The sequence below is a fragment of the Syngnathus scovelli genome, chromosome 3 (assembly GCF_024217435.2).
Source record: "Syngnathus scovelli strain Florida chromosome 3, RoL_Ssco_1.2, whole genome shotgun sequence".
NCBI classification, from domain to species: Eukaryota; Metazoa; Chordata; class Actinopteri; order Syngnathiformes; family Syngnathidae; genus Syngnathus; species Syngnathus scovelli.
Window position 1 is genome coordinate 24324761 of NC_090849.1, and position 12787 is coordinate 24337547.

General features: G+C 43.2%; 2 protein-coding genes across 4 annotated transcripts in view; one reads left to right on the plus strand and one right to left on the minus strand.

The window, feature by feature from the left end:
• Positions 1 to 12594, plus strand: part of LOC125994376 (rho-related BTB domain-containing protein 2-like) — a 28718-nt gene extending 16124 nt beyond the window's left edge. Inside the window, exons 1-11 of one of the 3 annotated variants that reach the window (XM_049763692.2) lie at positions 5572 to 5650; positions 5713 to 5840; positions 7004 to 7205; positions 7289 to 7392; positions 7475 to 7660; positions 7974 to 8914; positions 9181 to 9299; positions 9570 to 9720; positions 9827 to 9915; positions 9990 to 10095; positions 10255 to 12594. In XM_049763692.2, the coding sequence (XP_049619649.1) occupies positions 5779 to 5840; positions 7004 to 7205; positions 7289 to 7392; positions 7475 to 7660; positions 7974 to 8914; positions 9181 to 9299; positions 9570 to 9720; positions 9827 to 9915; positions 9990 to 10095; positions 10255 to 10460 (2166 nt within the window). In that variant the 5' untranslated portion in view covers positions 5572 to 5650; positions 5713 to 5778 and the 3' untranslated portion in view covers positions 10461 to 12594. Of the gene's footprint in view, positions 1 to 5571; positions 5841 to 7003; positions 7206 to 7288; positions 7393 to 7474; positions 7661 to 7973; positions 8915 to 9180; positions 9300 to 9569; positions 9721 to 9826; positions 9916 to 9989; positions 10096 to 10254 lie in introns of those variants that run through there. The other 2 variants (XM_049763691.2, XM_049763693.2) reach the window with 2 other exon arrangements.
• Positions 642 to 4279, minus strand: ido1 (indoleamine 2,3-dioxygenase 1). The gene is made up of 10 exons (XM_049763698.2): positions 4091 to 4279; positions 3527 to 3622; positions 3329 to 3448; positions 2982 to 3100; positions 2861 to 2875; positions 2688 to 2787; positions 2356 to 2473; positions 2240 to 2291; positions 1857 to 2005; positions 642 to 1796 (listed from the first exon to the last, which is right to left on the minus strand). The coding sequence occupies exons 1-10, from the start codon at positions 4202 to 4204 to the stop codon at positions 1396 to 1398; spliced, it is 1284 nt and encodes a 427-aa protein (XP_049619655.1). The 5' UTR covers positions 4205 to 4279; the 3' UTR covers positions 642 to 1395.
• Positions 12595 to 12787: the final 193 nt, after the last annotated feature.

Sequence of the window (12787 nt, forward strand, 5' to 3'; positions counted from 1 at the left end):
GTGTCTCATTTCTTCATGATAAAAGTAGATATTTTTTCTGTGGCACAATTGCGTGCTGCTCATATTGTGTTTTTGTACAGTATGAATGATTATGCAGGACTGGTAAAGAATTATTTTCCCTTCGCTGGAGATCTTTTTTTTTTCTTCCTTGCCTGGCTGTGGAGGGCACGATAAGCTGGGTCACCCAGGACGGCCCGATTGTCACGTCTAATTGCCGCATCTCGCTTGGGTGTCGTTGTAATGAAACACCGCTGGAGAGGAGCCAGGAAAGGTGAAGATTACACAGCGTGAGCCACTCACGGCACAATCCATCCCTTCATGTTGCCCACACTCTCAGTATCAGCAAGTATTGTGAGGGCTGAGGGATGACAGGAGCGTTGAGGTAACCATTTTGCTAAGTGATGCATCTCAGCCCCGCATTGTGCCTCAACATGATGATGCCAGCGCAAAGCTGCGCCCGCTGAATGAAGACGTGACAAAGGCTGATTATTTCATGAGATGGAAAGTTTCCAGGGTGTGAATATTTCAGTGTGGGGTATTTTGGTTGAGGGATATCTGATATCGCAACACGTCTATAAATAGCTCTCTCTGTGTTGACCGGGAAGAAAATAACCAAAATAAATGTCCCGTGCGAATGGTTGTTTTTTTATTTAAATTATTTTTATTTAATTTCTACTTTTTCCCCAAAGTCTGCTCCAAGCAGTTCCTGTTCAGCCACAAATGGATGAATGGAAATTAATATCCTGTATTTAACATGCCTTCAATTTTGCCCTTTTCTTCCTAAAGCTAAATGAAATAGTAAGCATCTTTGGTCGCTCGAAACTTTATTTGAACAAAATCTTTAAATAACCTCCCAAGAAGTTTTGGTTTCCGTAATGACCTATTTTGCTAGTTTTCTGGTATCCAGCGACACAGATCTGGGACAAGACAATGCGTTTCTTGGATTACACTTCAAATGAGAGGAGGAGTTAGTGGTTGAATTTAATAGAAAGTAACAGAAATGGTTTGAATTATGGTTTGGACTAAATCATGGGTATCACTCATGTCTATGCGGCTAAGGCTTGTTTACAGGCAAAATAAAATGTGAAGCTCGCCGAGCAAAAGGGCCTCTTACTATCACAATGGCAAAAGTCATCTTTTCGTGACATTTTACCATTTAAAGAACCTGCCAGTCTAACATTTTGTGCGTATTATCTAGAAAACAAGAAGACAAAAATAAGTTTGACAGCCCTGCCTTAGAACATGAAAACTGCTCTGAACTATGATAACTATTCATTTTTTTTCTTTTCCTCAACATTTGTAGCTTTATTTTGAAATGTTTATATGTTTAATAAAAATTTAATTACAAATCACATATAAAATTATAGGCTGAGTAATCCCTTGTGATTTACTGCTTCAGCTATTGTGCGTCGTGGCTTTGCTCGTTGCCGGCAGCAGAGTGTCTCTGGTTTCATTCCTCACAGTTTTTAAGAAGCTCATGATGCCGGTGCCGCCGGTGCCCCGTTCCTCCAGCGCAACGGGGGCCATGCTGACGGTCTCCAGCGCTTCGGCCTCCTTGCTCTGGTTCCGTAGTTGGCGGGCTTTAGCGGCGGGGATCGTGATAAAGCGAGTGACGACGGTGATGTGATAGTTGCGCAAAGCCAGCAATTTGGCGACGCATTCCTGAAAGGCTTCAATTAGCTGCTCGTCGGCGTTTTGCTGCACAAACGTTCTCAGGGAGGGTTGCGACGAGATGTCCCGGATGAGTTGCTTGTGAGCAGGTAACATGTAATTTCTCATGCATGTTAGAAAGGCACCTGCCAGGTGAAAGCGTTATCACATAAAAGGGCCTAAAATAAATACTACGCTACTCTTACCACTTTTAGCTTCATGTTTGACTCCCAGGAGTTCGTCGAAGCAGTGCAGTAAACTGCTCTGCGCGGCACTCCCTCCGGAATACTCCATTGGTTCTGTTTGGACGCCTTCGTAAACCAGACCTTTTGGCATACACGGGTTGTCTTTCCATCTGTGGAAGAAGGTCCCATATACGGACAATATAAAAAATTGCGTTATGTAAAAAAAAAAAAAAGTTCACATCTATAGTGAGTTGAAAAGTCTACACACCCCTGACATTAAAAAAAATAACCGAAGGGGGGGGGGGGGTCAAATGTGCTCGAGAGGAGTAAAAGAGAAGGCATTTGAACTCGGGGTGTGTAGACTTCTGCTACCTCAAATTTCATGTTACAAAAGACTGAAGTACCCAGATAAGAAGATCCTCATAATGCCATAGAAGACAGCAGGATCCACATGTTCTATATGAGAAAAATGCAGTACTTTGGTTAAAGTGCTAAAGGAATAATTCTGCTTTTGATTTACCATGCAGTAGTCTGAGGCACTTGGCCATTTTGTCGATAGATTGGCTGATGTCTCCCAAGGCTTGGGCCACACCTTTAGTATCAGCACATCTAACACCATTGATCACTTTAGGAATGCTCTGAAACACAGTCACAATGCTTGCAACATAAATGGTCAAATTATAAATTAAAAAGGAAATTGTACTGGAATGTAAATGGTAAAATTATACGGCAAAAAAATAAATTAAAAATCACCAAAATTGAATTTGTATTTCTTGAAGATGAAATGTCTCAATGCATTGATTTATATATTCAAACATGACTTTAAAACACAAACACCGACTACATCTTCACCTTCAGAGCAGGAATCGCTGCGAGCTCCACCATTAGCGTGACGATGAAGAAGCCTCGCACGTTTTCACCACCGGGAATACTGACCAGCAGCTCCAAGTTCCTGCAGGAAGCAAATCGAGCTTTAGTTGACACTCTTGAATGCAACTCTAAAAACTATTTAAAAACGCACTCACCCAATGTCTAACGGCCTGTTACGGGAAATGCCAAAAAAATGGGAACAACAGAACATTGATGAGGTTTTTTTTTTTTTTTCTCAATACAACAAAGACTTGCTCAGCAGTTATTTGGCTTCACCCTTTTGGATCCTTCTTGCGCCAGTTTGCTAGCACAGCGTCAGCATGGGTGAGAATTGGAGGCAGGCCTAAGCGTCGGGACAGCTCCCAGTATGGAACAGCCAGAGTGCGCGGCAGCATCTTGGATGGAGATGCATGTCAGCCTACTTGTTGCTGTAACATTTAAACCTCATCCACCAAACAGGGTAATAAGACCAAGACACATCATTTCAAAATTGAATCCACCATTAGTGTTACCCGTAACCAGGGGCAGCTCTAGGATTTTTCTCCCCTGTCCAAAGGGGGCTCAAGGGGATGTTGCAAAATATATCAAATTAAAAAAATAAACCATTCAACCATGAGAGATACCTTGACTGTGTCGATCTCACCCTCCTGCCAAACATATCCCATGGTCATGACACCGAGGGCCAGGTGGGCTAGCCGGAGTTCCCTATGTCTCTGCAGGAACTGGATGCTCAGTTGAGGCATCTGCACAAATACTCCACTGAGTCATGCCACTCCATAAATCTGATGGAGTGGCTTTGTCGATTTGCGGAGTCCACTTACCTTCTCAATATGCGAGCGCAATTCATGTGCGAGAACAAGCTCTGGGACTTGATGGGCAATGTCCATCCATGGTTGGTAGTAAGGTGGAAGTTCTTGCTTTGGAAACAAACGCAGGAAGATGGAGTTGGTGACGACAATGGGGATTGCATGACAATGTTGGACTAGTTAAGGTCAGATGATGTGGCGAGGGGGGGTGGAGGGGGTACAATCAGTTGTTCCACTGGGTGACCTGAGATGTTCTGTATAAAAAGCTTTATACAAACACATATAAACACACGTTGCCTTTCGGAATAAAGTTCAAGACAAAGCAAACAGAATGCCAGAATGCGGCTTCCCCCGGTCAATTTCTTCAAATCAATAGCAGTAGCTAGCATACAAGCTAGGCGGTCCATTTTCTAACTGCTAAGTGAGCAGTTTTGACTCTTCGCAAACCAACATTTCACATTAAAAGTATATTTTCACTTCAATCACTTGAGAGCAAACGGGCACCACTTACTACCAATCGGCTATTATTTACAAGCTACTTTCACAAAATGTAGTATATTAGTGGTGAAAAATACCAACCATAGGCTCTGGTAAAATGAAGCCCAGTTCCTCCGAGACGTGGTACGCGTGCAGAGAGAAAGGCGCTGTGGAGTCTTTGCAAGCAGCCATTGAGCATCTAAGAGAGCAAGACATATGCGGCACTCGGAATACATCACAAGACCTCGGCCTGAGTGGACTCCGGCACAGAGTTCACATGAGCCTGATGTCAATAATTACACAACGGGGAAGAGTAAAGGAGACCCTGACACTGCACAATGACACATAAAGCGTGGAAAATCAGCACACGCGTTTCACTTTGTGAATATTTAAGGGGAGATTTCCGCGGGCGTCCGCAATGAGAGATAGAATGCCACGCCACAATTTTTATGCCAAGTGGTCGTGAATCATCGTGTTTTCGCTTCTGTCACTGGGCCCAACTTGATGTCATCTGCCATTTTTTATGTTACATGTGATTTATTTATGCAAGTACATGGTGTAAGATTCTTTCTTTAACTTCTCAGGACATTATTTCCCAGTTCTTTCTTCCTCAACTTGAAGTTCTATTTTTTTCTTCCTGCCACTATTCTGCAAAAAAATCAATCGGCTTTTTAATTTGCTCCCTTTAATTAAATAATCAAAGATGGGAAATGAAGCATAGAGTGCCAAACAATGGTTGCTAATCTACCTTGCCATGGCGAAGATTGAGTGTACTTATAAAATTTAATTAAAAATGTAACTCTTGGTGATATGATATTTTTCACAACAGTAAACAAAAAATAAGTATCAAATTGGAGTTGGTAGCAAGCATAATGATACACAATTAATAGCTGGGATTGGATGGCAGTTGTTTAGAAATAGTTGATATGGATCGCAACTCTGTTGGATTATATGAAACATTCGTGCGGGTTTGTTGCGTAATTTGGTTTGAATGGCACTTTGCTTCCTCCAACCTAAAATTAGTCGGAATGGCACTTTTTCAAGCATTTAGAGCGGCAGAAAAATAAAGTGGCAGCATCACCTAGTGGTGCAGGCTTAATATTGCAGCAATGATTTTGAAAGAGGTCGGTCCAAAAGTTTTTTTTTTTTCTTACACAGCCGAAGAGGGAAGCTTTATTGCTCTTTTTATTATTATTTTTATTATTATTTTTTTCAATTAAGACTTTGGCCTATAATGCACATGATGGTAGTTGTAGAACTAAGTGCTTTTCTTTTTTTAATGCTACTTATCATGAGAAAAAAAGAATTGCCAAGCATTACACTGGCGTTTGTTGTGCAAGTGCAGCATTATGTCACAATGATCTGCTGCCATGTGATTTCCAAAGCACCCTGCTGAGACCGATTAAAGAGCATGTGTTGCTCTTTCTAGGCCACCGAGGATCAGTGGAAGGAGATTGATGGCACTTTAAAATGGATCACTGTTTAGTAATGGGACGGCTTTCTCTCTCTCCCCCTCCTTGCCAGCCTCCCCTCCCCTCCCCTCTCTCTTCCTCTCCCTCCCTCCCTCTCCTGCCTATTATTAGCCACAGAGGCCGAGCGAGTGCGTTGAGGTGGAAGCATCCACATGACCGTCACGGCTGCAGCACCGGCGGGCGTGATCGAGTGAGTGCTGGGCTTCCTCGCCACTCGGATTCCTTATTATGCTCTTCTTGTTTGCCATCCAGCCGGAGTAGCGTGTTTTCGAAGATGAGGCTGACCACGGGTTGCCGCCAGGTGCAAAGCCGCATCCGATGGAGTCGTGCTTTGTGTCTCGTCCCTCCACCAAACCCATGCGACACTTCCTCGCGTTACGGTAAGCAGGAAGAAGGCGGAGGGAAGGAGGGAGGGAGGGTTTGCATGTGTTTATTTTCTGTAGCACTCAACGTTTTGATTGTTTTGCTGTGGTACCACATAAGCACGGCCAAGAGTGACGGTGGTGTTACGTAACGCGTAATGCAGCACAGCCTCATGACGAGAGAACATCGTTGCTTGGAGATGGAAATGTGACCCCCCCCCCATCATATTTTGCATCATTAAATTTTCACGTCGTACCGCGCAAGAATATGAAAATATTGAGTCATAGAGACCCAGGGCATGTTCACTGAGCTGTTTTATAATGGCACCTTCAGTGAAGTCGACATTTCAATGAAGGCTGCTTTTTTATGAATGGCAGAAGATGCAATGAATGATCCCTAAAGAATTAGCAATTCACTTGTAAATAGAGACTGTCCGTTTTTTCCATGGTGCTGAAATGGAGGAACACTGTTAAGATTTGATTCAGACTAAAATAGATCCATTGACAATGACTAGCCTAAAGTGGCCTTTCTTTCTTTCTTTCTTTCTTTCTTTCTTTCTTTCTTTCTTTCTTTCTTTCTTTCTTTCTTTCTTTCTTTCTTTCTTTCTTTCTTTCTTTCTTTCATCAGAAGAAGGACTGTCTGTACACTGTGCTCACAAACATAAATGACATTGGCTGTAGCTCAGCTACAATCTCCATTAGACAGTTCCAGCTTGAATACAAAGATGGGAGCGCCTGATAGAAGCCCTAGCACAAGCGGAGAGGCGACAGTTACCTTGGAAACCGTTTGCTCCTGGCTCGACAGACACTATTTTCCAGATGCACAAATAATCCGTTTATACTGCATATTAGCCCCGGGCGGCACATCTGCCTGGCATTTCTAAAGTTGGGGCTCAGGCCTTTGTTTGGATTTACAACTTTGACCAGCGTTTGAGGGTTCTGCTTCTTAATACAAGCATAACATTAGATGCCGTGCGAGTGAGTGTGCTTTCTATTTGTGTCCGCTTGCCTCTTTAAATAAAAAACGGTCACATGACGTCAAGAACGGCGTACTTGTGAATGGGAAGTCACGAGACCATTCAGCGCTCGCTCAGTGTGCAGAGTGTGAAAGAGGAGTCACGTTGTTGTCTCCTCGCGCCATCGATTGGCCTTCAATTGAACATTCTGCTTGGGTCTTTCAGCTCGCATTTGACAGATTCTGATATGGACTATGAGAGGCCTAACGTTGAAACCATCAAATGTGTGGTGGTCGGAGACAATGCCGTTGGGAAGACCCGCCTTATCTGCGCCAGGGCCTGCAACGCCACGCTCACGCAATACCAGTTGTTGGCGACACACGTGCCCACCGTCTGGGCTATAGACCAGTACAGAGTATGCCAGGAGGTGAGGGTGCTAACTCATAGCATGATTCGGTCTGTGTTGCTCACCCTTGATTAGAAAATGATTCACTTGCATCTTTTTTCAAGGTTTTGGAGCGCTCCAGAGATGTGGTTGATGATGTCAGCGTGTCCCTGCGTCTCTGGGATACTTTCGGGGACCACCACAAGGACAGACGTTTTGCCTATGGCAGGTGAGTGAAGATAAATGAAATGTGCCCATGAGCAATTTATGCAAGTTGCTTTGTTTTGAATCATGCATTTGTTTTGATTCAGGTCCGATGTGGTGGTACTGTGCTTCTCCATTGCCAACCCGAACTCTTTGTATCACGTGAAGACCATGTGGTACCCCGAGATTAAGCACTTTTGTCCCCGGGCGCCCGTCATCCTGGTGGGCTGTCAGTTGGACCTACGCTACGCAGATCTGGAGGCAGTGAACAGGGCGCGGAGGCCTTTGGCGAGGTCAGAGGAAAACACTATTTAAGACTTGGGATAAGGATTATGGTGACTGATGGATAGTGACTGAAGAACAAAATGACTGAGAAATAATTGATAGCCAGTCATGGATATTGAAGCAATAAGAGCTCATGGCATCATCAAATTGGAAAAATATATATATATACATGAAAAAATATATATATATATTTAATATATATGTATAAATATATATACGTATATATCTATAAATATATAAAAATATATATTTATATTACATATATTTTCCCATTTGATTATACATATAATTGAATGACGTCATTTGAATTTTCTTTTTCAGACCCATTAAATCAAATGAGATACTTCCCCCAGAGAGAGGCCGAGAGGTGGCCAAAGAGTTGGGAGTGCCGTATTACGAAACCAGCGTTGTTGCTCAATTTGGAGTCAAGGACGTCTTTGACAACGCTATCCGAGCTGCGCTTATCTCGCGCCGCCACCTGCAATTTTGGAAGTCTCATCTCCGAAATGTGCAGCGGCCGCTCCTCCAGGCGCCGTTCCTGCCGCCCAAACCCCCGCCGCCTATAATCACCGTGCCGCCGCCCCCGACGACCACAGAAGAGCACCCGGTGGGTCTTCTCGAGGACCCGCACTGCGCCGATGTCATCCTGGTGCTTCAGGAGCGCCAGAAGATCTTTGCGCACAAGATATACTTATCCACATCCTCCTCAAAGTTCTACGACCTCTTTATAATGGAAACGCAAAACGAGGAGAGCGAACGGCCCAGCCGCGGTCCGCTTTCGGGCCGAGAGCTGCTGATGCGCGCCGCCAGCTTCGACGTGTGCGAGAGCAACGACGAAGGCGACAGGGCCAACCTGAGAGCCTGCACCAGTGACGGAACTCTGAAGGACTCGGAAGGAGGCCGTCGGGGCCGCTTGCTTTCCTCGTGGAGCCGAGCCTTCGTCAGCATCCAGGAGGAGCTGGTGGACGACCCCATAACGTACAGCCCCAGGCCCATGACCGTGGTACACATGGACCAGTCCATGCAGCTCGGACCCTTTCGAGCCGTGCTCCGCTACCTGTACACGGGCCAGCTGGACGAGAACGAGAAGGAGCTCATGCACATTGCGCACATCGCCGAGCTGCTGGAGGTGTTTGATCTGCGCATGATGGTGGCAAATATACTCAACAACGAAGCCTTCATGAACCAAGAAATCACCAAAGCCTTCCATGTACGCCGAACAAACCGAGTCAAAGAGTGCTTGGCTAAAGGAACCTTCTCTGGTAGATACAAACGTGTTCTATTATCTTGCCAAGGCCAAGCCAACGAACACAAAAACACTTTTCTAATCACATTATCGCCAAACTTAAAGTAAGAATAAATACGTAAGGTTGGTTGTTGTCATCTGGTTTTGCTGGAAATTTGAGGAGCTGATTTTCGATTAAAAAATACAACCTAGCTTTGGCAAGATAAGACAAGTTGCCATTTTTCTGGTGTTACCCAATTTACGTTTCGTGATCTAAGTAAAATGCCAAATTGGTGTGCACAGACGTAATCTTCAAGTTAGACGATGGAACCATAATGGCCCACAAGCCTCTGCTCATCTCAAGTTGTGACTGGATGGCGGCTATGTTTGGCGGACCTTTTGTGGAGAGTTGCACAAAAGAGGTAAAAGAAAAAAAAAACACGTGCAAATGAACATTAATTCGACTATGCTCATAATTTGTACTCATTAAACGCCACGCCGTGAATGTCATTACTGTCAAATTGAGTACTGCGGCAAATTTCACCACTTAGCTGTGTGGTCTGTGTACAAAGTGTAATTGAATTAGAGGCTTGCAAATGTGTCGTAATGGAATTACTCCGGCTTCTGCGGTTCAGCTGGTAGAAAATAAATGTGTCGCAAAAGATAAAAGCTCTGAATGATTCTTACTCAAGGTGCTGTTTCCCAACACCACTCGAAGCTGCATGAGGGCCGTGCTGGAGTATCTTTACACGGGTCGCTTCTGTTCTCGCACTGACCTGGATGCGATGGAGCTTATCGTTCTTGCCAACCGTCTCTGCCTCCCCCACTTGGTTGCACTTACAGGTAAAACATTTCCGTACGGAATGTCGTTACTGCCGCGTGAAGTCAATGATCCACATCTGAATTGACATTGGCTTGAGCCGTTTACGGAATTTAACATTCCTCGCAGAACTCTACACGGTAACGGTGCTGACGGAGGCAGCAATGATGGGGGCTGACATTGATGGAGAGGTTTTGGTGTATCTGGACATGGCCCAGGTAGGGTGGATACTCCAATCTTCCTAAACCAGAGCTAGAATTCTCAGTGACTGGTCTGTTTATGTTTTGCATAGTTCCACGGTGCCCAGCAGTTGACTGGCTGGTGCCTTCACCACATCTGCACCAACTACAACAGCGTTTGCCGCAAGTTCCCCAGAGACATGAAGGCCAAGTCTGCAGGTAACTGCAGGAAGCTAAAACAACCTCTCATTTACAGTGAACACTCATCTGGCAGGTGGAAGCTACTAGATTGTAAAAGTAGCTCACTTTTATTCTCATTCAATTGGGGTCGATTGGAATTGGAATGAATCCGATCGTAATTCTTCGTTTCTAACGCAGATAACCAAGACTACTTTGAGAAGCACCGCTGGCCACCAGTGTGGTTCCTAAAAGAGGACGACCACTACCAAAGAGCTCGGAAGGAGCGTGATAAGGAGGACTACCTTTACCAGAGGCGGCAGTGTAAACGCAAGTGGCTTTTCTGGAACCTTCCTTCAACCCCCAACTCAAACTCTTCTTCTTCTGGTTCTTCTGCTGTCATCTGAGCAAATGCAAAGGAACTGGGGTGATTGCATTCAAATATTCAAAGTTTTCAAGCTCTTAAAAAAAAAATCTAGGTGCCCGTAAAAACACAAAAAAATTCTTGCAAATGACCCCAGAGTTCAAAAGAGAATATATATATACAAACTTTTCACCTGTATGATAATTCATCTAACCTGAACTGATAACCAAGTGCTGCTTAATTAGCTGCAACAACCAGCAAATCAACACACAACCCAAGTCTCAGAGATATAGCACTTTGTCCTTAAGTGTTTGTACAATCTACCACACAGTGAGAACAGTCTGTCTGTCTGTCTGTCTGTCTGTCTGTCCTCAACAACAAGACCATGTTAACTGGAATCGTGTCTAAATGTGACACTATTGGCACCTGTCTTACTTTTCTTGAATGTTTTCATTCACTTTGCAGAGCTAAGAGTGTGTCTGGAAATGCTCAGTATTGATTATTATGTGTCGTGATCCTGTCTGTGGCCTCGCAAGGGCTGTCGTTTACACGAATGCATTCGTTGAACTGAGACACAAGGGACCCCCCCCCAATTTTTCGTGTTTTCTTTCAAATGCAAGAAAAAAGATCGGATCAGATCTATCATCACAAGGGAAGGGGGGAATAATCAATTATCTGATGAAGGGATCATTAATAATTGGTCAGTCAGCCAATAGCTAACTGAGGTAGGCTAGCTCTAGCTGGGTAGCCAGCTCTTTTTGGACTCCTCACCACACACGAGAACCTGCTTTTTCGAACGACAAGACATTACTAAGTATGACATCATCAAAAAATTGCTGCTCAAAATATTCCAGTGGGATACAAACCCATTTCTGGAAAAACAAAGATGTATTGTTCATTTTTGGTCACACCTTGCACTACAGTGTTTCATATTGTCATGTTGTGTCTTGTGTCATGTGATTGTGGGTGGACAAGGGAGGATTGTAAATTGTACATTGGTTGTTAAACTGTGTAATGTGCAGTCACTTTATATTGTGCGCTGCAGGCATTGAGCAGGACAGCACACTATCATGGATTCATACGTGAGACGGAGTATAGGCTTGACTAATGGTTTATGTGCAGCTACTTACTGTTGCGGACAAATGACCCAATGACTCATTCTGCTGGCCTCCAGTTACATTACTAAGACATATTGTTGTATTACGGCAAAGTAGAGATGTTTCAATTAGACTTGCGTTACAACATAGCACATAATAGAATCAATAAAACACATTTTATTTTTATGATGAAATATTCAGAGTCCCAACGAGAGCTTAAAATGGGAAAGGGATACGAAACAAACTGGTGTCTAAACCGATTTTCTGCTTGTACTGTAATAATGCTACATTTTATGATTAGTTTATTCCAGGGATTTTATTAAAAAATGAAAATCCTTCTGATTGGAAAGGGTTCTCCACCCCCTTGTTGTACAATGATAAGCATGTAGCTCCTCTCTCAAAGCAACAAAAATACATTGTGTTTCGCATAAAAGAAAAAAAATAACACTCTACATTGTTAATGAATAGTTAGTTAGTCAGCAGAATAATAAGTATTGATATATTTTTTCCCCCCAGTGGTGTGTTTCATCTATGACCATGCATTTAACGCCTCTGCGTATTGCTTTTAGAACAATTTCTGCTGATGTTTTACATCAATGACACCTCACGCCTTAATGTACAGTGTCAGTGTATGGTATTGAATGTAAAGTAGTGTCCCTTTGTGGGTATCAATGTTCATATTTCAGAATGTGGATGTCAAGCAATCTGTGTGCAATATGAGTGCTTTAGTTTGAACTCTGCATATCTTGTTTCATGCTCACAACAGAGAGAAAATATTCTGGCCAAGATGAGGCTAAGTTTAAAAAAAAAAAAAATCATACGTTTGCAGCATTAGTCATCTAATGAATGCAGGGATCTAAAATGAGTTTATTCCATTGAAGCTAGAATTATTCAATAAAAAAATAGTGAGACCACACAAAATTAGACTGCGATTAAAAATTGTAAATAAATGCAAGCGATACGCTATGGTGCATATCCAACAAAGGTTTTCTACTGTGCATATTTAAATTTCAGACTACAAATTTGCACTGCTTTGTAGCAAACGGTTCTATTCAAATGACTCAAATCATTAGATATGTAGACAACGTCAGGTAAAGTTAAAAAAAAAAAGATCATACAATTTATTCTAGAGCCCTTTTTGTGTTTGGGTGCTAATATTGCCGCTGCAGAAAAGCACAAACCAAAGGGAGCTTAAGCAGCACCAGGAATATATAAATATGTACATGCTGCACAATCACTATTGCATAGTTTAAGAGGCCTTGTTTGGAAATTC

What these genes read in the sequence shown, in the direction of transcription:
- ido1 (XM_049763698.2), bottom strand. Translation starts at nt 4,204, where the DNA reads ATGTCTTGCTCTCTTAGATGCTCAATGGCTGCTTGCAAAGACTCCACA. An exon ending in ATGAGGATCTTCTTATCTGG is followed by an intron (nt 2,006 to 2,239) that starts GTACTTCAGTCT and finishes CTTCTTCCACAG; the next exon opens with ATGGAAAGACAACCCGTGTA. An exon ending in CAAACATGAAGCTAAAAGTG is followed by an intron (nt 1,797 to 1,856) that starts GTAAGAGTAGCG and finishes TTCACCTGGCAG; the next exon opens with GTGCCTTTCTAACATGCATG.